General features: G+C 55.3%; 2 protein-coding genes across 51 annotated transcripts in view; one reads left to right on the forward strand and one right to left on the reverse strand.

Moving 5' to 3' along the window:
* The window catches only part of MED8 (mediator complex subunit 8), a 417,118-nt gene that overhangs the window by 220,851 nt on the left and 173,558 nt on the right, over positions 1 to 22,709 (forward strand). The gene's annotated exons all lie outside the window — the stretch shown is intronic.
* Positions 1 to 22,709, reverse strand: part of PTPRF (protein tyrosine phosphatase receptor type F) — a 92,945-nt gene that overhangs the window by 53,574 nt on the left and 16,662 nt on the right. For 49 of the 50 annotated variants that reach the window (XM_077960287.1, XM_077960250.1, XM_077960277.1 and 46 more), the window contains 3 exons: positions 16,374 to 16,519; positions 16,069 to 16,210; positions 361 to 549 (listed from right to left, as the gene is read on the reverse strand). In XM_077960287.1, the coding sequence (XP_077816413.1) occupies positions 361 to 549; positions 16,069 to 16,210; positions 16,374 to 16,519 (477 nt within the window). Of the gene's footprint in view, positions 1 to 360; positions 550 to 16,068; positions 16,211 to 16,373; positions 16,520 to 17,043; positions 17,457 to 22,709 lie in introns of those variants that run through there. The other variant, XM_077960223.1, reaches the window with a different exon arrangement.

The raw sequence follows: 22,709 nt of genomic DNA on the forward strand, positions 1-22,709 counted from the left end.
GGGAAGCAAAGAGAAGCATCATCCAGGCCCTGTCTCAGGCCAGGCTACAGGGGAGGAGGAGGGTGAACATCCATAGAGCACCCGTGAAAAGTCCACCACATTGGCACGTCACATGTGCTGCGAGGGGCAGAACTGGCCCAAAGTCTGGAGTCTGACAATCCCAAGAAGGTAAAGGCACAGCCAACCATGAGCTCTCTTCCCTGGGCCAGGCACACTTGCAGTGAGACCCAGCCCACCCCACTAGGTCCCCTCCGCTCAGCCCTGGAGGCGCCCAGGCCCAAGGGCGTAGGCTGTGCTGGGATCTGGCAAGAGGCCTGTTCTGAGGTCTGAATGGTCACTTGACCCCTGCCCTCTGCTCACCTGAACGCAGCTGCTTGATGCGGCCGTTGCTCGTGGCGGGGTCTACAGGAAGGAAGTCCTTGAACCAAGAAATCTCAGGGTCTGGATTTCCACCTGCGGCGCATAGCATGGTGGCTGTTCGTGCCTTCTCCACCACCTTCAGCTGGGGCCCCATGTCGATGGAAGGGAACCCAGGGGGCAGCTGTTCCTCTGCAGATGAAGAGCAATGTGTGTATTAGGGCTGGCTCTGCCTGCCCCCTATAACCCCTCTGGGGGTAACTTCCCCAACTCCAGGTTGGCCAGGGACCTCAAGACTCCCCTCCCCCATCCTTGATTTCTAAGCAAGAAGTGTACCCCGATTTGAGGAACCAGGGCCATAAGTCTCTTTGGCAGGGCAGAGGCTGCAGTGGGGCCCATCCCTGCCCTATCAGGGAGTTTCCAGGTCTGAGACGAAACGCCTCAGACTGAAGGCGTCAGCACTTATCTCTCCAGGCCCTGAGAAGAACGAGAATCGATGCTCTGCTGGTCACAGCAGAAAGCACTGTATGGATGCTGGGCTGCAGGGGGTGGGGGCTAGTGGGGAGCTCATGCAGCATCCAACAGCCACAGCTCAGCCTGAAGGCCTCTGTGCTGTCCAGCCCCCTCTCCCCTGTCCACACACACAGTGTTCCCTCCATCCGGCCTTCAGCTCTATCACATGGCAGGGCCCCAGGTCACTGCCTGGTCTCTAGCCCTGACCCTGGGTACCCAGCCCTACCAATGATCCCCTTCTAACTCTGATCCTGACCTTGACCTATTCTCTACTGCAGCCTTGACCTTGAGCTTTCTCCCTCACTCAGTCCTGACCCTGGGAGTCACAGTCAGGGCTGCGGACCATGCCTGAGCATGTGGAGGCACAGGAGATAAAAAAGCTCTAAAGACACCAAAAGTTGGTGGGGGTGGGGAAAACTCCCTCCTGGCTGCCTTCTCCCAGCTTGCTAGGGGTTGACGGCACACAGAGGAGTCACTGGCACGGAGTAAGAGGAACAGATGTCAGCAGCAAACCCACTCCCACTGCACATGGGCTCCCATATCAGCCCCGAGGGGCTGTGGGGCAAGGCTATCCACTCTCCAGCCCTTGGAAGCACAAGTCCAGGACAGGCTCAGGACTAGTGTAGACCAAATGGGACTCCCACCTTCACCACAAACTAGCTTTAGGGCCTGGTATGTTACTCATTCTGTGTCTGCTTTCATCTGTACACGGGGTTCAAGTGGCCACCTCGTAAGGCCATTGTGAGGTCTGTATCTGATCGTGCATGCAAGGTGTTGCAGAGCATCTGATGCGGAATTCACTCCCAGTGAATATTAGCTGGTATAACTAGTAAGGGCTGAGCCACTGGGGCAGACAGGTACTGAGACTAGAGTCAGGAGCTCCCTTTTCCATCCTAGGCTGGTGAGAGGCCCTTCCCACTAGGACCAAACTACCAAGCGTTTTCAAGGCCTCAGCAGAGCATCTCTCCTATTGTGGATGCCAGGCACACCCAATGTGGGGCAAGGGGAATGTGTGTCCTTTGTCTGTCTCCTGGGGAAGGGGGGGGGAGCTGGGCTCATGGTGGGGGAGACCAGCACCACTCTGTACCTCCCTTCCCAGCACAAGATGGGTGTGTGGGAACACATGCCAAGGGAAGTCAGGCTTCTATGCCAGAGTAAAGGCACATGGCACCCTCAGACGTGAAGGTAAAGGCTGGCAGAAACCAGCTTGCCCTAGAGCCTCTTGGAGACCCAGGGGGAGCGACTGGAGGGTGGGTAGAAGAGGGAGTTGGAGGAGCCCCAACAGGCAGGAGCAAGATACCTATATATCTGCTGCCAGACCCCAGGGGACGCTCCCCAAGGCTCCAGCTGCCAGGGGCATCCCAAAGGAACTGTGGCCCATGAGGAGCAGAGGTCTCAGGCTAGGGAGCAGCAGGATTCCCAGCACGGCCTTGCCACCCCACCCTTTCCTGGGACCTGGCTGCACGTTTCCCCATCTGCAGCCCTAGAAGTTCTGGATATAAACTCAGTATCTCCTTGGCTGTAAATATGGTCCCACAGTGCCCTTTCAGCTTTGATTTTTAAAAGTAAAATGTTCAGCAGTGGCAAGAGAAGGGAAGGAGGACAGAAATGAAGAGGACTGAGATGTACCAGGCCAGGGATCAACCTCCTTTGGCCCATCTGCTGCTTGCTTCCATAGGAAGGCCTGAGGGGGACCAGAGGTGCAGGGTTCACCTCCCCAATACCTGGGGACACTCACGGCTGCTAGGGCCATCCTAGGTGCCCTCCAGAGCACCAGTCTAGTTCTTCCAAGACTTCATTCCTACCTGCCCAGTTCATGGGGAGGACATGGCCACGGCCTGCCAGAGTCAGGGCCCAGGAGTCAGGTGGCCTTCATCTCCACCCGCAGACAGGGAAGGGAAGGGAAGTACAAATGTGTGCAGCCTCGTGTCTTGGAATCTACTCTGAATTCTTTACACGGGGAAGGTCTTTGGGATTTATGCCAAATTAAGGACAATTAATTTTCCTCCCTCAATTATCACGCCCTCAGTGGCTCTGTCCTTGGCTCAGATCATCCCTCAGGCACTGCCTCCAGAGCCTAAAACCAGAATGTGTGGAGAGCTGTCCATAAAACAGCAGGACCCAAAAGCCAGTCCCCTGTGCCAACTAGGCTTCTAGGCAGCACGCAGAAAGCTGCCACTCTGCCACCTGGGAAGGGAATTGGGTCTTACAGGAGGGCTCCAGCCCCTCAGGAGCGACTCACTGCTGCCTCTTCCTTCTCTCCCATCCAGGTGCATCTGAACATTCAATTCACCCAAGTACAGCAGCCCTTTCCTGATGCCCACCATGCACCTGGCCTGGCTGAGCCACTGGGCATCCTGGTGTAAACTGACCTACCAGCCAGACTGGCACACTTACCACCTTCCCCCACAGGCACCCGCAGGAGCTGGGTCTACTGCAGCCTCAACACTCAGGTTGAGGACCTGGGCAACTCCTCAGCTGATGTCACATGATCACTCCAAACCCATCAACAACTGGGAACACTGAGACCCAAGTATGAGGGACAGTAAGATCTATGGAGCATTTACTAGGTTCCAGGTACTACGTTAAAATGCTTTACAAAATGACTTAAATCTTTACCAAACCCTTGTGAGGTACATGGGCAACCAGGGGCTTAGAGAGATCTAGACATCTAAACACCTGCCCAAGGTCACATAGCTAAATCGGAGGTGGGGCTGGGAGGAGACCGGGTGGTAGGCTCCCAGCTCCAGCGCTCTAAGCATGAACACCCTGCGAGTGAGGGGCCCGGCAGCCCTCCCCCACACCACGCCTCGGCCGGCGGGGCTCAGGCTCCACTGCAGAGCCCCGCACAGCGCCACGGCGTTTGTGTTTACCGCAAAGCGAACCCCAGGGTCCCCCACATGTGGACACTCGCAGGCACGCACCCACGTTCCAACCCCGGAATGCACCAGTCACGCAGAGTCCCCTCAAATCGCATCCTGTTGGCGCCGAGGGGAGGAAGGGCCCCTCCCCGCTCCAGACCAGCCGGTAGCCATGGCGACGGCGGAGCGGCGGGTGCCTCGGCTGAAGGGCTGCGTGTGCCCGAGTCCGTGCAGGCGCGCGCGTCCGCTGTCCGCCCCGGCACCGCCCTTCCCGCCCCCGCCTGGGTGGAGCCTCCGCGCCCCTTCCCAGGCCCCGGCTCCCCAGCTCCAGGGAATCCTCCCACTAGGCTTTCCTGCTTCACCGACGCGGCCCTTCCCTCCACCGGCAACCGGGTACCCCACACAGTGCAGGGAGGCGCCATCTGCCTCCGCAGCCTCAGCGCCGGGGGCGTCCGCACTACGCATCTCAGGCCATCGCCTGATAAGAGGGTCCCCTGGATGGAAGGAGAAGCCCATGGGGACTTTAGGGGCCTTCAGAGGTACCCAGGAGCCCGACTCCCCATACCATTTGTGGATGATACCTGCATGCATAGGCAGCATACACACACATTCCCTAGGGTCTCCCTGGCTCGCGCAGATCTGTGTGCAAGGTGGGGAGTGTGCACGTGTGTGTGAATGCCTCCTGCACCTAACAGAGCTGGCCTTTAGCCACTGCAGCAATGAGACCTGTCCCCTTCTGTGAAGAGGTTTGGTTGTCCCATGGGGAGAAGACGATGACAAGCCCTTGCGGGGGGAGGGTCGGGGGTCGATGGTGGGAATCTAAGGTTCAGAAGTGGGTGAGAGCTTGGCTAACCTCCCACAGCAGTGTTGGAGCTGATCGGTTTGACTCTACAGCTCACTTGCTATCTTGGTGGCTTCCTGGAGGAGGGAGATTCAAGAACAGGAAACACATGAGCATGGGAGGCAGAAAGCTTTCCAGGGAGGAGGGGAAAACTGCCTTTGTAAAGGCTGTTGGGGGGAGGGTGGTGAGATGACAGTACCAAGGCGAGTCTAGTGGGAGCTGGGGCATGTGTTGGGGTCCTGACAGATGAGCCTAAGATGGGGGTGGAGGCTGCTGAGGGCCCCTACAAAGTACACACAGGTCTCTTTGTCCAGCTCAGCCTTGGACGCCTGAGGGGGAGTCTCTGGGCCAGAGGGAGGGGCTGCACCAGGGAAGCTGACAGATGGAGACGCCTTGCAGGGTCCTGGGGCAGGCAGCACCGTCTGTCAGTATGACCTTCTCACCCGTGTTTACCCAGCTTCGTGGCGTCTCCGTGCAAACGCAGGCACACACCCGCACACACAGACACAGGCTCCCTGGGGTGGCACCGTCTGTGAGCCTGACCGCCTCCCCTAAGCTTGAGTGTTGGGCCTGGCCTCACTCTGCCTCTCAACACACAGACACCGTAGAAACATGCACAGCCAGGAACCCACAGAAATATACATGGAGAAACAGACAGGTGTAAAAATAGAAACCTACATGTGCATGTGGAGGGGCACCTGCAGTGACAAGCACCTGTGGAAACAGACACATGCAAGCAGATCCAGAGGCAGTGCACACAGAGACACGCAAACACACATGTGGAGACATGCAGAGCCAGACGCACCTATGCAAAGACACGTGCGCCTGGAGACACATGCAGGGACGAGACACATGAAGGAACCTCATAGGTGGCAGGAGTGCTGGCTCCCCCTGCCCTCCAGCCTCTTCACAGAAGCCAAGGCCACCTCCAGCAGCTCCATCCTCAACAAGGCCAGGGCCAGACGCCCCCTAAAAGTCGAAGGCTGCCAGATCTGCATGCTCCCACACCCAGAGAGCCCAGCCCCACCCCCAGGCTTCCAGGCAGTAAGCGGGGCCTGGGGAGCCTTGGGCCCATCTCCCTTCGCAGCTTTGAGTCTCGATTTTCAGCTGTTTTTCCAAGAGCAAACTCCCACCTCTTCCAGCACTCAGATTTCATCAAACTTGGCATCTTAAAAGCCTGTTTTGTTTTTCAATCTGAGCTGTTTGGGGCCTGTTGGCAGGCGCGGCCTCCCCCTCCCAGTCCTATCATACCCCTTCCTCGGGTTTCCCTGGCACCCCACATCACCCTACTCAACCTGGTTGAGGCCTCCCCACCATATGAACCCAGGGGCCATCCCCTGCGCATACACCCAACCCACACTGCAGTTCCAGACTCTGGTCCACACTGAACTCTCCTTCAGTGGCTCCCCAACCTCAGTCCTACTGCAGGGAGACTCTTGTCATCCATTCACTCCCTAGGTTCAGGCCCTGCTTCCAATTACTCTAGACACTGATAGCCTCCCTTTCACTTCTCAGCCCTGTGGCCCGGCTGGCACCCTGCTGTCTCCCAACACCAAGGCCAACAATGGCTCCACCGAACTAACTGCTAAGGACACATGCTGGGCCTCTCAGCAGCACCTGGCCCTGCTGACCACTCCTCCTTCACACACTTTTTTCTCTTGATCTTCTTGGCCTCACACACTCCTGGTTTCCCTCCAGTCTCTCAGGAACCTCCTCCCAACACGAAGATTCAGTTCCTGGGGCTCCTTCTGTCCTGGCTCTGGCTCCCTGAGATTTGCTATTTCTCAGCCTGCAAGATTCCAATTCCAGATGTCCCCTGGAGTGCCAGGCAAATGTGTATGAGGCCTCTTTGACACCTCCCCTGGATGCCTGCGCATACCTGGCTCAACAGATTTCTAACTGGACTCACCAACTTGCCTCCTCAAACCTGGTCCTCCTCCAGTACATGAATCTTAGAAATGGCACCCCCACCTACCCAGCCCCAGAGCCAGGAACCTGGAGCCTTGCACCTCCCCAATCCTACAGGTAGCCAGGAAGGCCTCTACTCTTTTTAATCTTCATTTTTTTTTTTTTTTTTGAGATGGAGTCTCGCTCGGTCACCTAGGCTGGAGTGTAGCGGTGCCATCTCATCTCACTGCAACCTCTGCCTCCCAGGTTCAAGCAATTCTTATGCCTCAGCCTCCAGAGTAGCTGGGATTACAGGCTCCCGCCACCACACCAAGCTAATTTTTACAATTTTAGTAGAGACGGGGTTTCACCATGTTGGCCAGGCTGGTCTTGAACTCCTGACCTCAAGTGATCTGCCCACCTTGGCCATCCAAAGTGCTGGGATTATAGGCATGAGCCACCGTGCCCAGCCTCTTTCTAACCTTCTAGTGATCTGTTCCCCTATCTTCCCCTACCCATACCCAGATTTGCGCCAATGCCATCTCTCACCTGGACTGCAACAACCTGTCATTGGTTTCCTTCCAGCCCCAACTATGCACCCACACAGACCTTTCTGAAGCTTAAGTTTAATCATGTCATTCCTCTGATTAAAATCTGGCCAGGAGCGGTGCCTCATGCCTGTAATCCCAGCACTCTGGGAGGCCAAGACGGGCGAATCACTTGAGGTCAGGAGTTCAAGACCAGCCTGGCCAACATGTTTCGTGAAACCCCATCTCTACTAAGAATACAAAAAATTAGCCGGGCGTGGTGGCGCATGCCTGTAATCCCAAGCTATTTGGGAAGCTGACACATGAGAATCACTTGAACCCCGGAGGCGGAGGTTGCAGTGAGCCGAGATCGCGCCACTGCACTCCAGCCTGGGTGACAGAGCGAGACTCCATCTCAAAAAAAAAGTCCTCTCAGGGCCAGGCATGGTGGCTCACGCCTATAATCCCAGCACTTTGGGAGGCTGAGGTGGGTGGATCACAAGGTCAGGAGATCGAGATCATCCTGGCTAACACGGTGAAACCTCATCTCTACTAAAAATAACAAAAAATTAGCCAGGTGTGGTGGCGCATGCTGGTAGTTCCAGGTGCTCGGAAGGCTGAGGCAGAAGAATCGTCTGAACCCGGGAGGCAGAGGTTGCAGTGAGCTGAGATTGTGCCACTGCACTCCAGAGTCTGGGCGACAGAGTGAGACACCGTATTAAAAAAAAAAAAAAAGTCCTCTCTCCCCAGCAAGCAAACCAGTGGGAGGGAGCACCTTACCAAGGATGGAGAATGTGCACGCACAGGGCATTTGGGCATTTAAACCTCCATCTTGGTGAGCCTCTTCCCAGAGCCACTGGCTCCACTGTGGTCATGAGGCTAGGGAACACGCACAGTAGGCCTTGCAAGTACCCGTGACTATAGGGACAGGGGGTCAGGCTGGGCACAGGGGAAGTGCCCAGTGTCCACGGCTAACAGAAGAGGCAGGGGTACCACCTGCTAAACAGGAGCATCCATTCAGAAGGGAGTCCACTTGGGCACTTGAAGGCAGATCACAGCTAATAAAAACAGGAGAGCCCAGGTACCAAGAAACCCAGGGTCTGACCTTTAAGGCCCTCCCGGCAGTGCCTACTTAATTAATACCTCTCCCATCCCCATGCCTGGGGCCTAGAACCTCCAGGAAATGGTTGTAGAACCTCATGTCTGCGTGGATCTGAAATCTACTGTGGTCATGGGGGTGGAAGGACAGGTCACAGAAGACCACAGCAGCTGGACCAGGGGTATATAGGTCATGCCTCAGTTGTTAAGGGAGGGGTAGAAGCTGGCTTGGGTTCCAGGTTCTGGGGCCATTTCTACATCCATTTCTACATTTGTGCTGCAAATCAGGTAGGTGACAGGCCCAGCTTCTGCCAAAGCAGATTGTTACCCCAGACACACATGCAGACAATAGAAAGGGATCACATCTTGCCACTTGGGAAGCCATCTTGTGCCTGCAATAGCCCTTTACCCAAACTCCTCAGCCATCAAAGTCAGGCCTGGGCCAAGTCATTCCACCATGGGTGGGAGGAATATACAGGTTTGGAGCAGGGCAGGAGGTGGAGCAGAGAAAGATGACTCCTTGAGGAAACACACATGCACCCATCTTGCAAATGGAAGCTCCCTCGCCAGCTCTGCTCCAGTTCCAGCCCAGCCCAGGATACCTCAGGACAGGGTCAAACGTCTATCATTGGCCCTCTGTCTCTAGAGCTGTTTCCAAAAGGACTGTGCTGGGGAGTGGTCAGGGGGTATTTCAAGAGGTCCTTCATCATCCTCCGAGCCCCAAAGCCAGCCAGGGTCAGAGCTCCTGCAGAACCCAGAGGTCCAAGCTCAGCACAGCACTGATTTGCCCCCACCCTGGTCACTACTTCATGTGCCTGATAGCCCTTCCCCAGAGCCTGCTCCAAGGTTGGCAACACCAGGCACTCCATCCAGACACCTGGATTCCCTGGCCCGCATGGCACAGGTGGTATGGTCCTGGCCGGTGGGCACACTGAGGCTGGGTGGGAACAGACAGAAGGGATTATGGGCTTGGTGGGGTAGGAGAGGGAGAGGAAAGTGTCCCAAGACCTCCTGCAGGCAGGCCTGGGCGGGATCCCTATCTGGTGCACCCCACCTCCTCGCCTGGCTACAGAGGAGATGCTGAGGGACCACCGCAGGTGCTGAGAACAGCTAAACCAGACCATTCTGGCCACATCCAACTCTGTCCAGCTTCCTGGCTGACCAACAGCTCCAAACAGGGATCCTGCGGGGTCCCAGAGACAATGAGCCCAGACACAGCATCTCTGACCTCCTGCCAGTGCCAGACTGACCCCACCACACTTCAGTTCAGGCTGCCTGCTGCCCACTCCTGCTGCTGCCCACACAGCTTGTAAGGCACACACCACCTGCTGTTCACTCCCACCCCCCACACACTGCCCGAGGCACACCTACACACACAGCCTGCTGCACGTCACATGGCACACACACTGCTATCCACATGGCACACACACTGCCTGCTGCACACCACCTGCTGTACACACCACACACATGCACATTGTCTGACATCCACACACATACACTATGTGCTGCATGTACAAGCACAGTCTGCTGCACACCACCTGCTGTACACACCAAACACATGCACAAGCATTGACATCGATACACATACACTATGCGCTGCATGTACAAGCACAGTCTGCTGCACACCACCTGCTGTACACACCAAACACATGCACAAGCATTGACATCGATACACATACACTATGCGCTGCATGTACAAGCACACAGTCTGCTGCACACCACCTGCTGTACACACCACACACATGGCCTGCTGCACAAATATACTGCCTGTTGCGCATGTACACACACAGCCTGCTGCACACACATACGCTGCCTGAGGTATACACACATAGCCTGCTGCACACCACCTGCTGTACACACCACACAGCCTGCTGCACGCACACACACGCACTGCCCACTGCATACCACCTATTGTACACACACACACACTGCCTGCTGCACACCACCTGATGTACATACCATGCACACTGCTTGCTGTACACTCCTGCAAGCTACCCGCTGCGCGCACACACACACACAGCCTGCTACACACCACCTGCTAGACACACACACATAAACATACCGCCTGCTGCGCACCCCACAAACTACTCGCTGCACATAAACACACACACACACACACACCACACACTGCCTGATAAAGATACTGCCTGCTGCACACCACCGGCTGTACACACACACACAGAGCCTGATACATATACACAGCCTGCTGCACACCACCTGCTGTGCACCAAACTACTCGCTGCATGCTGCACATAAACACACACCATACACTGCCTGATACATACACACACACTGCCTGCTGCACACCACCTGCTGTACACACACACACAGAGCATGATACACACAGCCTGCAGCACACCACCTGCTGTACACACACACACAGAGCATGATACACACAGCCTGCAGCACACCACCTGCTGTACACACACACACACACACACACTGCCTGCTACACACAGCTTACTGCACACCTGTTGCACACCCTTGCTGCACATAAACACGCATACACTGCCTGATATAAACACAGGTAGCCTGCAGCACAGCACACTGCATGCATATATTGCCTAATACACAAACACACACACTGCCTACTGCCTCCACCACCTGATGCATACTCCTTGTATATACATAGCCCATAAGGTACTCACTACCTGCTTACATACCACACCCACGCACTGCCTGATGCACACAAACACTGTGTGCTGCACACACTGCCCCTTCCCCACTGCCTGAGGCTCACTGTGCACTGACTACTGCACACCCGTTCTGTGCACACAGCTTGCAAGGCAGCACCCCTGCTATATACACTGCACCACACACTTCACACACACACTGCCTTAAACATGGAACACAGAGCACCCACACCACACAAAGAGTGCACGTTATCTGCCCTATCAATGACCCCAAGACAAACAATGCTACCTCTACTCAGACCCCAAGACAAACTAGCTACCTTGGAGCTAGGCCCCCCCAGGACAAGTCCAAAACAGCTCATCTCTCCTCCACAGTCTCTTTCTTCTCCCTGCCTCCTTGTCCCTCCCAGAACCTACCCAAAATCATCAGTGCCCTCCCCACACCACTAAATGTCTGGCGGCCTCCTGGGCTTTCCCAGCCAGTCCTTCCAGGCCTGAAACCCGCGGCCCCAGGTGAATCCATGACTTACAGACTGAGCTCCAAGACCTTCACTGCCCCCCATCCTCCTGGGGGGAAAGGCCAGGAATCCAGGCCTGCCTCCCTCCCCTCCCCCAGGGCTCCCCCTCCCTGGTGAGGGAAAATGTCAGATTCCCTGTCTCAGTGGCGGCAGCGGGCGGGCGGGTTGGAGGGGGAGTGATTCAGCCGCCGCCTCAAGAGTGCGGAGCGAGAAGAGCTTTTCCTGCCATTACCCGGCGAGGGAGAGGCTGGCGCGCTAATGGCTTCAATTACCACTCAGACAGGAACGCTGGGCGGCGGGCCCCACGCTCATCACAGCCAGGACGGGCTCACCCCGGCCAGCTTGTGCTGGGCACCTCCACCTCATATGCAGCCCTGGCAGGGTTGTTGAGGGGAGGCCACACTGGGAATGACAATCCTGCTCAGAAGCGGGGTGCAAAGGGCACGGCTATGGGGAATGAGTGGGGGGCACTCCCATGGGCTGTGGTGGGAGTGGCCCTAGCCAGAGCAGTTGGGCCTGGTGTGACATGAGGCAAAGGCAGAGGCCACAGAAGAGACTGCAGGCCTGGACTCCTTTTTGGGGGCACACTGATCTTCACCTGAGCCATTTCACCCTGGACAGCCCTCAGCCACTCTCCAAGGAGCCCAGCTCACAGGCAGAGCTGTATGCAACTCAGGAAGGGGGCTGGACTCTTACTTCTCAGATCCCAACCAGCTCCGTCCCCTCCCCAGCCCTCCTCAGACCCTGTGGTGGTCTCCCAAGAATGGCCCTGGCTCCTGCCGGCCCCATCCCAGAGTTCCAGTCTAGCCATCCTTTCACCCAGTTCCTGCAGGCACCCAGCTTGGGGAGGGGTGGGGTGAGACGGGGCGGGGGGCGGGTGTTCACCCTCTGGCTCTCCCCCAGCACGCCTTTCTGTCAAGCCCAATGCTGGTCAAGGTTACACAGACCAACAGGATAAGTCAGCATTTTGTCTTCCTGGTGCTGTGTTTCAGAAGCAGGAGGGGCTCACTCAGGCCCACAGCTCCACACCCTTCCCCGGAACATGGACAGGGTCTGGGTACTTGTGCCACACTCTCCCCAGCCTCATCAGACACATCTCACACCCCAGAAGCACAAACATATACTGCCCGCCCCGGTAAAGAAACCAAACAGAGACACCTCCTGCAGAGACACCTCCTGCCAGTCCCTTTTTTTTTTTTTTGAGATAGAGTCTCCCGTCGCCCAGGCTGGAGTGCAGTGGTGCAATCTCAGCTCACTGCAACCTCCTCCTCCTGGGTTCAAGCAATTCTCCTGCCTCAGCCTCCCAAGTAGCTGGGACTATAGGCGTGCACCACCACGCCCAGTTAATTTTGTATTTTTTGGTAGAGATGCGGTTTTGTCATGTTGGCCAGGCTGGTCTGGAACTCCTGACCTCAAGTGATGTGCAGGCCTCTGCCTCCCAAAGTGCTGGGATTACAGGCGTGAGCCACCGCACCCAGCCCCTGCTGTCAGTCTGAGTCGGTTCTCCTCACTCCGGGCCTGAAAGACCACCTCCATCCTCCTCAACCCTTTAAAAGATAAGGCTGCCCAGGGCAGTGGCAGAGGTAAGAGGGCTCCTGACACAGGACCTGGGGCTTAGGCGCTTTTGAAGGACTTCTCTTTCAACACTAACAAGGAGGCCCTGTTCCCCAATCTGAGAGCCTGAAAAGAAGCCCTCTGGGGCATCTGGTCCTTCAGCTGCCTACCAAATGCCAGGGCAGGGCAGACGGCTCCCTGCTAGGACAAATGCCAACAGGAGGACTGGGCAGCGTTGAAATACTTGCCCCAGGTCACGAGTGGGGAAACTGAGGTCAGCAGTGGCAGGGAGGAGCCTGAGAACTCAGCAATCAGTGATGCTGGTCCAGGACCTGTTCTCTGAGTTCCTACTGCACAGGTAAGTCCCCCCATGGGAGTAGACAGTGGGGCTGCACCACCCGGATGATGCCAGGCAGCACGGAGGAAAACCACCTTCAGCTCACATGGTGAGGCCTCAAGATGTACAGCTTCCAGCCCCACAGCAACCACCACCACCCTCCTGGGAAGTGCTTCATACAGAGCATTCAATCTTCCAAACCAGCTTGGATGGTAGGCATTATATCCATTTACAGATGGAGCAAATGAGGCTCAGAGGCATAGTTACTAACCCAAAGACACATGGGAAGTGAGTGGTACAGAGTCTTAACCACTGTCCGCCATGGATCCTCTAAGCTTATAGAGCCCATGGACTCACACGAGACACAGATGCAAAAGAGTAACTGGCAGTGGGCATGGTAGCTCATGTAAGCCCAACACTTTGGGAGGCCGTGGTGGGTGGATCACGAGGTCAGGAGTTCGAGACCAGCCTGGCCAACATGGTGAAACCCCATCTCTACAAAAAATACAAACATTAGCTGGGCGTGGTGGTGCCCACCTGTAGTCCCAGCTACTGGAAAGGCTGAGGCAGGAGAATCACTTGAACCCGGGAGGCAGAGGTTGCAGTGAGCCGAGATCACCACTGCACTCCAGTCTGGCAACAGAGACTCCGTCTCAAAAAACAAACAAACAGAAAAAACAAAAACCAAACAACAACAACAACAAAAAGAGTAACCGAATGAGATGTGGCTGTGAACAGATAAAGTTATGGTGTAAAAATGGCCAATGTGAAAAGATGTTCAGCTGTTCTTGTAATCAAAGATATGCAAATTAAATTGAGATGCCACTTTTTGCCTATTAACTTGGCAAAAAATTTTCTGATGATAATTCCCAACACTGGGGAAGATGTGCAGGAAAGAGGTACTCTTCTGCCCTGCTTGGCAGGAGTATGAACTGACACAATCTTCTGGAAATATGGAAAGGCTTAAAAATGCATATGCCCTTTGACTCAGCAATTCCACTTCCATGAATCTAGAATAAGGAAATAATGAGGAAGGTGAACACATCCATCTGCAACGATGTGTATGGCACCTTATTTATAGAAACAAAAAACTGAGAACAACATATGTGTCCAACAATAAGGGAATGGCTAAATAAATTAGGGTACTTCCATGTGACAGCTTACCCATAGCCATTAAGGATAATGATACAGGCCGGACACGGTGGCTCACACCTGTAATCCCAGCTCTTTGGGAGGCCAAGGTGGGCGGATCACGAGGTCAGGAATTCAAGACCAGCCTGACCAATATGGTGAAACCTCATCTCTACTAAAAATACAAAAATTAGCCGGGCATGGTGGTGCGTGCCTGTAGTCCCAGTTACTCGGGAGGCTGAGTCAGAAGAATTGCTTGAACCCAGGAGGTGGAGGTTGCAGTGAGCCAAGATGGCACCAATGCACTCCAGAGCGAGACTCTGCCTCAGAAAAAAAAAAAAAAAAAAGGATTAATGATACAGAAGAATATTTAATGACAAGAAAAATGTCATATATATATATATATATTTTTTTTTAAGCAGTCTACAAATCATCAGACAGTATGTGGTCCCATTTCTGTTCACACACACACATATGTGTATATATATATGCACAGAAAATAGACCATGAGCAAATAACCAAATGTTATTAGTAGAGGTAGACAGACATTTTAATTTTTCCCTCTGTGCTATTCTATACTTTTCAATTCTTCAAAAAGGAACAGGTATCAACATCACATTTAAAAAAAGAAAGCAACAATTGGCCAGGTGCAATGGCTCACACCTATAATCCCAGCACTTTGGGAGGTTGAGGCAGGTGGATCACCTGAGGTCAGGAGTTGAAGACCAGCCTGACCACATCTCTACTAATACTACAAAATTAGCCGGGCATGGTGGTGCATGCCTATAATCCCAGCTACTTGGGAGGCTGAGGCAGGAGAATCACTTGAACCCAGGAGGCAGAGGTTGCAATGAGCTGAGATCGCACCATTGCATTCCAGCCTGGGCAACAAGAGTGAGACTGTGTCTCAAAAAAAAAAAGAAAAAAAAGAAAGCAACAATCGATGCTATATTTTGAAAATACAAATTCAGACTGATGAATCCGTTGTGGCTGGGGTCTGATCATGTCACCCCCGCCTTGTTTGTGGCTTCCTATGTCCCTAGGAGAGTGTTCATTTCTCAGCCAGAGCCTGTGTAATCTGCCCTCCAAACCTCTCCAGACTCATGCTGAATTGCTTTCCCCTTTTTCCTGTGCTCTCTAGCTCCCCCTCTGCCCTCCAGAAAACCCAAATTGAACTACTCAGAGCTCTCTGAAAGCTCCATTCTCTCTTGCTTCTGGGCCTGGGCACCTGCCTAACTGCCAACCGCCACCCCCAACTCCCACCTGTCCTCAAGACTTGGCTTAGACACAGCTCTCTCCTCCTCGATGCTCAGAGGACTTCAAGGTGATCCAGGGAATGCTTGTGAATGCATGGAGAAGCCACCAAGTGAGAGAAGACACTAAAATCCACGGACACAGCCCCAAGCCTCAGCTCACAGGGGCAACAAGAAACACACCTGACACCTACGGCCAGGCTCCACATGGAAATCAGGTTCACTGCCACAGCCACAGCCATAACCACATAACCCAAGGGATACACAGCTGCAGCTCCACATCTCGAGTCAGACCCCAGACCCCACCCAAGCGACGACCCAGCTCAGCAGTAGAATACAAATGCATCATGCCCCACATGGCTGGCCTCAGCATAAGCCACACAATCCAGGTCAGATCCAATGACTATCACTGTCCACCACTGACTTTCACCGACCCCAAGGTGGCCAGTCCTCCTTTCCGCCAAATGCACATGGGCCCAGGGTAGGATCAAGGCTGGCTGGCTCTTCCCGCACCTCAGCCCGGCAGCCCACTGTGCCACATGTCTCCCTAGCACGTACCTTCAAGCACTGAGAGCTTGGCACTAGTGTTGATCTCACCCAGGCTGTTAGTAGCTGTACACTCATAGATGGCTTCATCTCGCTGCACCCGCAATGGCTGGATCCGAAGCACTGACCCTGCCCCATCATCAAACTCAATGACCTGTCAAGGGGACAGACGTGGGGTCACAGCCTACTCAGGACACAGGAGCCTGCTCAGGGTCAGTTGTCCTCCCACCCTCAAAAGGTCCATGGGGAGGGAGACTGAAAGGAGAGAGTGTGGGCAGACCCTCAGCCCTGCCTACCCCTTCCCACCACAGACACACCTCAAAGCGCTGGGAGCTGACTTTCTTCCCCTTCTTCATCCATGTGATGCGTGGCTTGGGTTCTCCTGTGGCTTGGCACACGAAGGAGGCTACCCCTCCTGACAACCCAGTCTGGTCCTCAGGGACTTTAATGAAGACAGGTTTGCCTGGAAGAGATGGAGACACCAAGTCACCACGGCACAGTCACTACAGGAATGGCCAGTGAGGCAGGTGGCAGTCATGGGAGCAGAGAGAAAGACCTACAAAGAAAACACGGACACCTCACCTTTATGCAGCGCTTAGGACGTGCCAGGCACTGTTCAGAGAGCTTAACATTTTTTAACTCTGTTAAGCATATGAGGTGGGTGCTATAACTGTTATCTGTTTCTAGAGGCCCAGAGAGGTTAAGAGATTTGTCCAATATAACACAGCTGGTAAGTGGTAGAGCTAAGATCCGAATCCAGGTGTTCGGAGTCTGGAGTTCACACTACCACTGCACCCTTCCGTTGCCCTCCCCACATCAATTCCAAGCTCCAGGAAAAAGGCGTGCTGGAGAGCTTCTGGGAAGAGCTCCAGCTCTCCCAGAGAGTTGTCCCTCCCCCTGCTCTCCATCTCAGTGATGGCACCACCATCCACCCCGGGGCTCCAGCCAGGAACCGTGACTCCTCCCTCTCTCCCAGCCCCCACATACCAGCAGCAGTCCCCAAGGCCTAGACAGTCCAGTTCCTAAGTATCTCTGGATGTCTTCCCAGGTGAATGCTTTCCTGTAAATCTGCCTCTCCCATCCCTCCCCCACTGACTTGGTTACTGCCTTCTGACAGTCTCCTCAAGGTGTCCACAGGGAGGCAGACGGAGGAAAAGAAAGGTGGGGGCTCGGCCGGGCGCGGTGGCTCACGCCTGTAATCCCAGCACTTTGGGAGGCCGAGGCGGGCGGATCACGAGGTCAGGAGATCGAGACCATCCTGGCAAACACGGTGAAACCCCATCTCTACTGAAAACACGAAAAAATTAGCCGGGCGTGGTGGCGGGCGCCTGTAGTCCCAGCTTCTAGGGAGGCTGAGGCAGGAGAATGGTGTTAACCCGGGAGGCGGCGGAGCTTGCAGTGAGCAGAGATCACGCCACTGCACTCCAGCCTGGGTGACAAAACGAGACTCAAAAAAAAAAAAAAAAAGAAAGGTGGGGCCTCAGACATGGCACTGCCACACCCTCATCACCTCAGTACACATACCAGGGCCAACCTGCAGCCCCTATCCCTAAGAATTCCACCACCTAGGGTCATGAACCCAGAGAAGCCCAACCCATTTGCTACAATCTTGTAGCAGTAACTCATTAATCTTGACAGCTGATCCGTTTCCTATTAATCAGGCCAATGAACAGCTCCAAAAAGGGCTAGTGCCGTGAGAAATGACCTTTTAGACCACCTGTTCGGTCCCCAGGAGCCCAGGCCCAGCCTGGCACCTGGCACAGAAACGTGTGCAATGATCACAATCCTTTGCCAAGCACCCACTCTGCACCAGGTTCTTTATCTTTAGTCCTTCATTGCTATTATCCCCAGTTTACAGGCTCAGAGGAGTCAAGTCACTTGTCCAAGGTCACATGCCAATCAGGGGCACATCTGGGACCTGAATCCAGGCATGTTTGACTGTAAAACACCTGGTACGAAACAGTTCACACAAGACTGTCAGGGACCTTGACAAGAACAGAGTCAGTGGAGTGGTGGGGGGGGGGCCAAAGCCAGACCAAAGATGGCCAAAGAATGACTGGGAGGTGATGAGAGAGAGAGGGAAGTACAGGTGACTATACAGCCGGCAGCTGGAAAGGATGAGGGGGGAAGGGAGGTTTGTGAATTTTTGTTTTTCTTTTTTTCTTGAAGACAGATATGAAAGGCAATGTTTAAATACTGATGGGAGCCAGCAGAGATGGAGAAGGTGTTGATCCAGCAGAGAAGGGTCAGCAGATGGGGCAGAGTCTCCAAAGAGGAGAGGGTCTATGGGAGCGAGGTAGGGAGTAGCAGCTGCAGGTACCAGCAGGGAAGGAACTTTTCAGAACTCCAGGGGCCAGGGGCTCTGGGGGTTTTATGTAATTATTATGCAAGTCACTCACCATCTCTGAGCCTCTGTTTTCCCATCTCCAAAATAGCGAGACAGGATTCTGTCATAGATGGAATGTCTGTAAACTGCTTTACGTGGTGGGCCTTCCATGAGTGAGGCCATCATTCGTATCAACATTATCAGTCTCACAGCAATCCCATAAGGTAGGTAGCATTATTATCCCCATTTAAGAGGTGGGGAAATAGAGGCTCAGAGGGTGAAATGACTGGCAAGTCAGAGGGATACAGGTGTGGAGCCAGGCTTTGATCCAGCCTTCTCACTCCTAAGCTTGCCTATGGCCTTCCCTGGAGGGAGACCTTGGGACTGACTATGTTCTTAGAGTGCCTAGGGCAGGCTTGGGCAGCCAGCTCAGCGAGGCTGTAGCGGCTAGAAAGACAAGGAGACACCACAGAAGGTCCAGAACCCCCCAGCGTGCCTTGCCCTTCCCCTGAATGCCATATGAATGAGGCGCCAGGCTCTCCCAACTGCAGATGTCTGCAAAGTTGGCCCCTGTTGCTCCTTCCAGACAGGTGCTTTCAGACACGACTCTCCTGCTCAGGCTCCACTGGGGGTGTCTCCTGTCCCCCACCCCCATACCGCGCACTCTTCCCCCACACTTGAAGCCCTCCACAGAGCAGCTCAGGGTTCTCCATCTGCGCTGCCACACCCTAGTCCAGATACCACCTTCCCTTGACTGGCACCCCATTGGCCTAACACGCAGGAGGCCCTGCCTCCAGGCTTGCCCCATGCCTCCCGTCTGTTCTCTACTTAGTGTCCACAGTGAGCTGACAGACTCCCCAGACACCCAGCCCCATCAGAACCCTCCAAAGGCCCCTGAATCACTCTCAAAACAAAACACCTATTATGGCAGACAAAGCCACCGGGTCTGACCGAGCTGCTCTCCCCAGAGCCCCAGCTTTGACTCCTCTAAAGAAGCAATGTCATGTTCCCTGCAGCCACAGGGCCTTTGCATAAGCTGCTGCTTCTGCCAACCTCCACTGTACCCTCTAACTTCCATTCATCCTTCTGCTCTCCATTTGAATATCACTGCCTTCTCCAGTCCCCCTGCCCCCAACCCATGTGCTCAGTTCCTGGTTTGAAATTCGAGGGTAACTCCCTTGCCTCCCACAGCACTGCTCCTAGCTTATTACCTACCTGCTGAGCTTATAACTTTCACTCACGGTTTATTAGGCACACGTGTGAGGCTATTACTTTTCCACATTTTTGGTGTTTGATTAATGGCTGCTTCCCCTCCTAGAACATAACCCTGGGCAGGGCAGAGAGCATGCCTGTCTGGTTTCCTGTCCCAGTGTATGACCCAGTTCCTGGCACCCACGGGTGGAGAATGAAAGAAGGACCGAACTGAGAAACTGAGGAGGATGAGGACTGCGGCCCCTGCTGCACCACGGGAGAGAAACCCGGGGAAAAAGTGCCCCCCTCCAGCTCCTGCCGGGACCTGCAGCGGCAGAAACCGGGCGCTGGAACCTGCTGAACCGGAATGGCCGGGCGAGTGGGCCTGGGGGCGGGGCGGGGCGGGGCGGGGCCTCAGCTCCAAACAAAGAAGCAGAGAGGAGACGCCGGGGAGGAGAGCCAGGTGTGGGTCACCGGCGGCCTGGAAGGAGGAGGGCCCGAGAGCCGTGGGAGGCTGGGCTGTGCCCAAGGCCTGGGGCTATCGAGGAGGCAGAACAACTCCCCTCCCTTGGAGGCTGGAGAGGAGCCTGCACCCTGCCCGCCTACCCAACAGACTCGGCCAGGCTGGCCCAGTGCAGCCCGGGGGACCAGACAGGCAGGCCCCGCCCCTCGACCAGGCCTCGCCCTCCGCTTCCCTCCAATCCACCTCCACCCGCAGGACACAGCACCGGAGACAAGGCGTTGCCCCTTTCGTTCAGCAGAGAATCTTCGGGGAGCTCAGATCTAACCACACCTCTCCTCAGCTACCAACGGGCCTGACGTTCCTCTCTCCACTCCCCTCTGAAATGTGGTCCTCCCAAGCTCTCAGGCTCACCTTTCTTTAGTCTTTTTTTTTTTTTTTTTTTGAGAGGGGGGCCTCACTTTGTCACCTAGGTTGGAGTGCAGTGGCACAATCAGCTCACTGTAACCTCCGCCTCCATCTCCTGGGCTCAAGCGATCCTCCCACCTCAGCCTCCCGAGTAGCTGGGACCACAGGTGCACACCACCATGCCTGGCTAATTTTTTGTATTTTTGGTACAGACAGGGTTTCACCACGTTGCCCAGGCTGGTCTCAAACTCCTGAGCTCTGGCGATCCACCTGCCTTGGCCTCCCAAAGTGTTGGGATTACCGGCGTGAGCCACCACACCCGGCTTCTTTACTTTTTCAACAAGTATTTTTTGATCACCTACTATAGTATAGGCCCAGCACTGTGCAGAGCACACAGCTTGGACCCACCACCCAGGCTACCCTGACAGGCCAGGTCCTCGGGCTCCTCCCTGCCTTTGAGCATGCCCAGCCCAGCCCCTCTCTCATGTCCCACCTGACCAAGCTGCTGCAGGAGCCTGCTCTGTGTCCCATGGCCTGAGGCGCCCGGGGCTTCCCATCCCAGCACTGACCAGATCCCACAGTGTCAGGTCCCCAGGCAGGCAGCAAACCAAGCTACTTTGACTACTCTGCCCAGTGCCTGACCCACAGCTGGTGTTCAGGGAGATCTGAACACAACTTCTGAGACTGGGTCAACAGGGTGCCACCAGAACACACCAGGAGGGCCTTTCTGCCAGTTACCCACTGCCACCTGGCCTGACACCCCACGAGAGCATGCCCCCTCCCCAACACACACAGCCGCAGAGCCCTTTCAGCTCAGCTCCCGGGGTATGCACGGCAACATTCTCGGGCCACCAAACCCATGCAGGGTAGGAGGAAGTGGCCTAAGAAAGGAATAAGTGGAACTGGCTGGAAGAGGGCGGCTGCAACCACCTCCCAGGGAGGTTGTAGGGGTCCAGCCCCAGGGACAGTCAAACTGGGCCACCATCAAGGCTCTTCTATAGAGAGACTGACTGCTATTTTGTGCCTTTCCCATGGAGTACACATACACACGTACACAAAGGGAACACGGAGGCAGGGCTGTGAGGGCCAGTGAGGGCAGGGCAGGGACCTTCTGGAGAGGCAGATCTCCCCGGCTCTGAGCAGCTTAGGCAGGGACTCAGTGAGCTCCTCTGACTGCTCCTGGTGCCCCCTGGAGCCCACTCAGAGACAAGCCTGGTTCCCAGGGACACAGCAAGAGCCGCAGGTCACGGCCTCAGATAAGGGGAATACATACTAGGTTCCAGGCACCTCGTCCACGTGACCTCAGTTAACCTTTCCAGGTAGGCGTGATTATCCGCATTGTGCAATAGGGAAACAGGCCGAGAGAGAGAAAGCAGCGGAAACTGTGGGAAGTCCCACAGGGAGCAGAGTCTAGACAGGCCACCCATAGAACAAGGGGGAGAGCATGACGACAGACGACAGACCCTGTGTGCTCCACAGGCTCTGGGGAGGAGGGAAATGACACAACAGACACACTCCCAGCTCCTCAGCCTCTGCCCACCTCTGTCTACCCACCCACCACCCACTACCCACCCCTCCAGCCAGCATGCATCCTGCTCTGGGATTCTGGGTACATGGGCCATACCCAGGGTCTCACTCCCACCTGGTCCCAGGACCCCACCTCTGTCCCATGCTGTCAGGTTCTCACTGTGGCTCTCCCATGAGTTCCACAGAGAAGCCCAGCCACATTCCTGCTTCTTCCCCTAAACCCCACCTCATTATGCAATATGCCCCCATTAGCAAATGTCCACTCACCCTTCAGGGCTCCCCTCTTCCAGGAAGCCTCCCAACTCCCCTCCCAAGATGCTTCTGCCATGGCCTGTGTCACTGCACCCACCCAGCACACCCTGTGGTCACTGCTCACAAGCCTGTGCCTCCACACTACAGGTCCTGCCTGAAGGCAGGCACGCGACACGCACTTGAGATCAGCAAAAAACTCTGCCCTGGCTCAGGACACCTCTGGCCCCACAACCTCCCCTCCCGAGAAGCCAAGAAGCCCAGCTGGGGAAGCTGCGCTGTGGCAGATCCTACCCCAATGTGTGCCCAAATCTCCACTGCAGCTGCGTGTGCGGCACTGACGCTGGGGCCTCTGGGCTAACTCTTGGCAGCTGCTTCTCCACCCGCTTCCCTCCACTCCCCTCAGAGGCCAGGGCCCCCATTCATTTGTCTCGTTAAGAGGCCTATTGAAACACATTTGTCCGCTCCGCGCTTCACTGCCCCAGCCATCAA

The sequence above is a fragment of the Macaca mulatta genome, chromosome 1, assembly GCF_049350105.2.
Source record: "Macaca mulatta isolate MMU2019108-1 chromosome 1, T2T-MMU8v2.0, whole genome shotgun sequence".
In the NCBI taxonomy this organism is placed as follows: Eukaryota; Metazoa; Chordata; class Mammalia; order Primates; family Cercopithecidae; genus Macaca; species Macaca mulatta.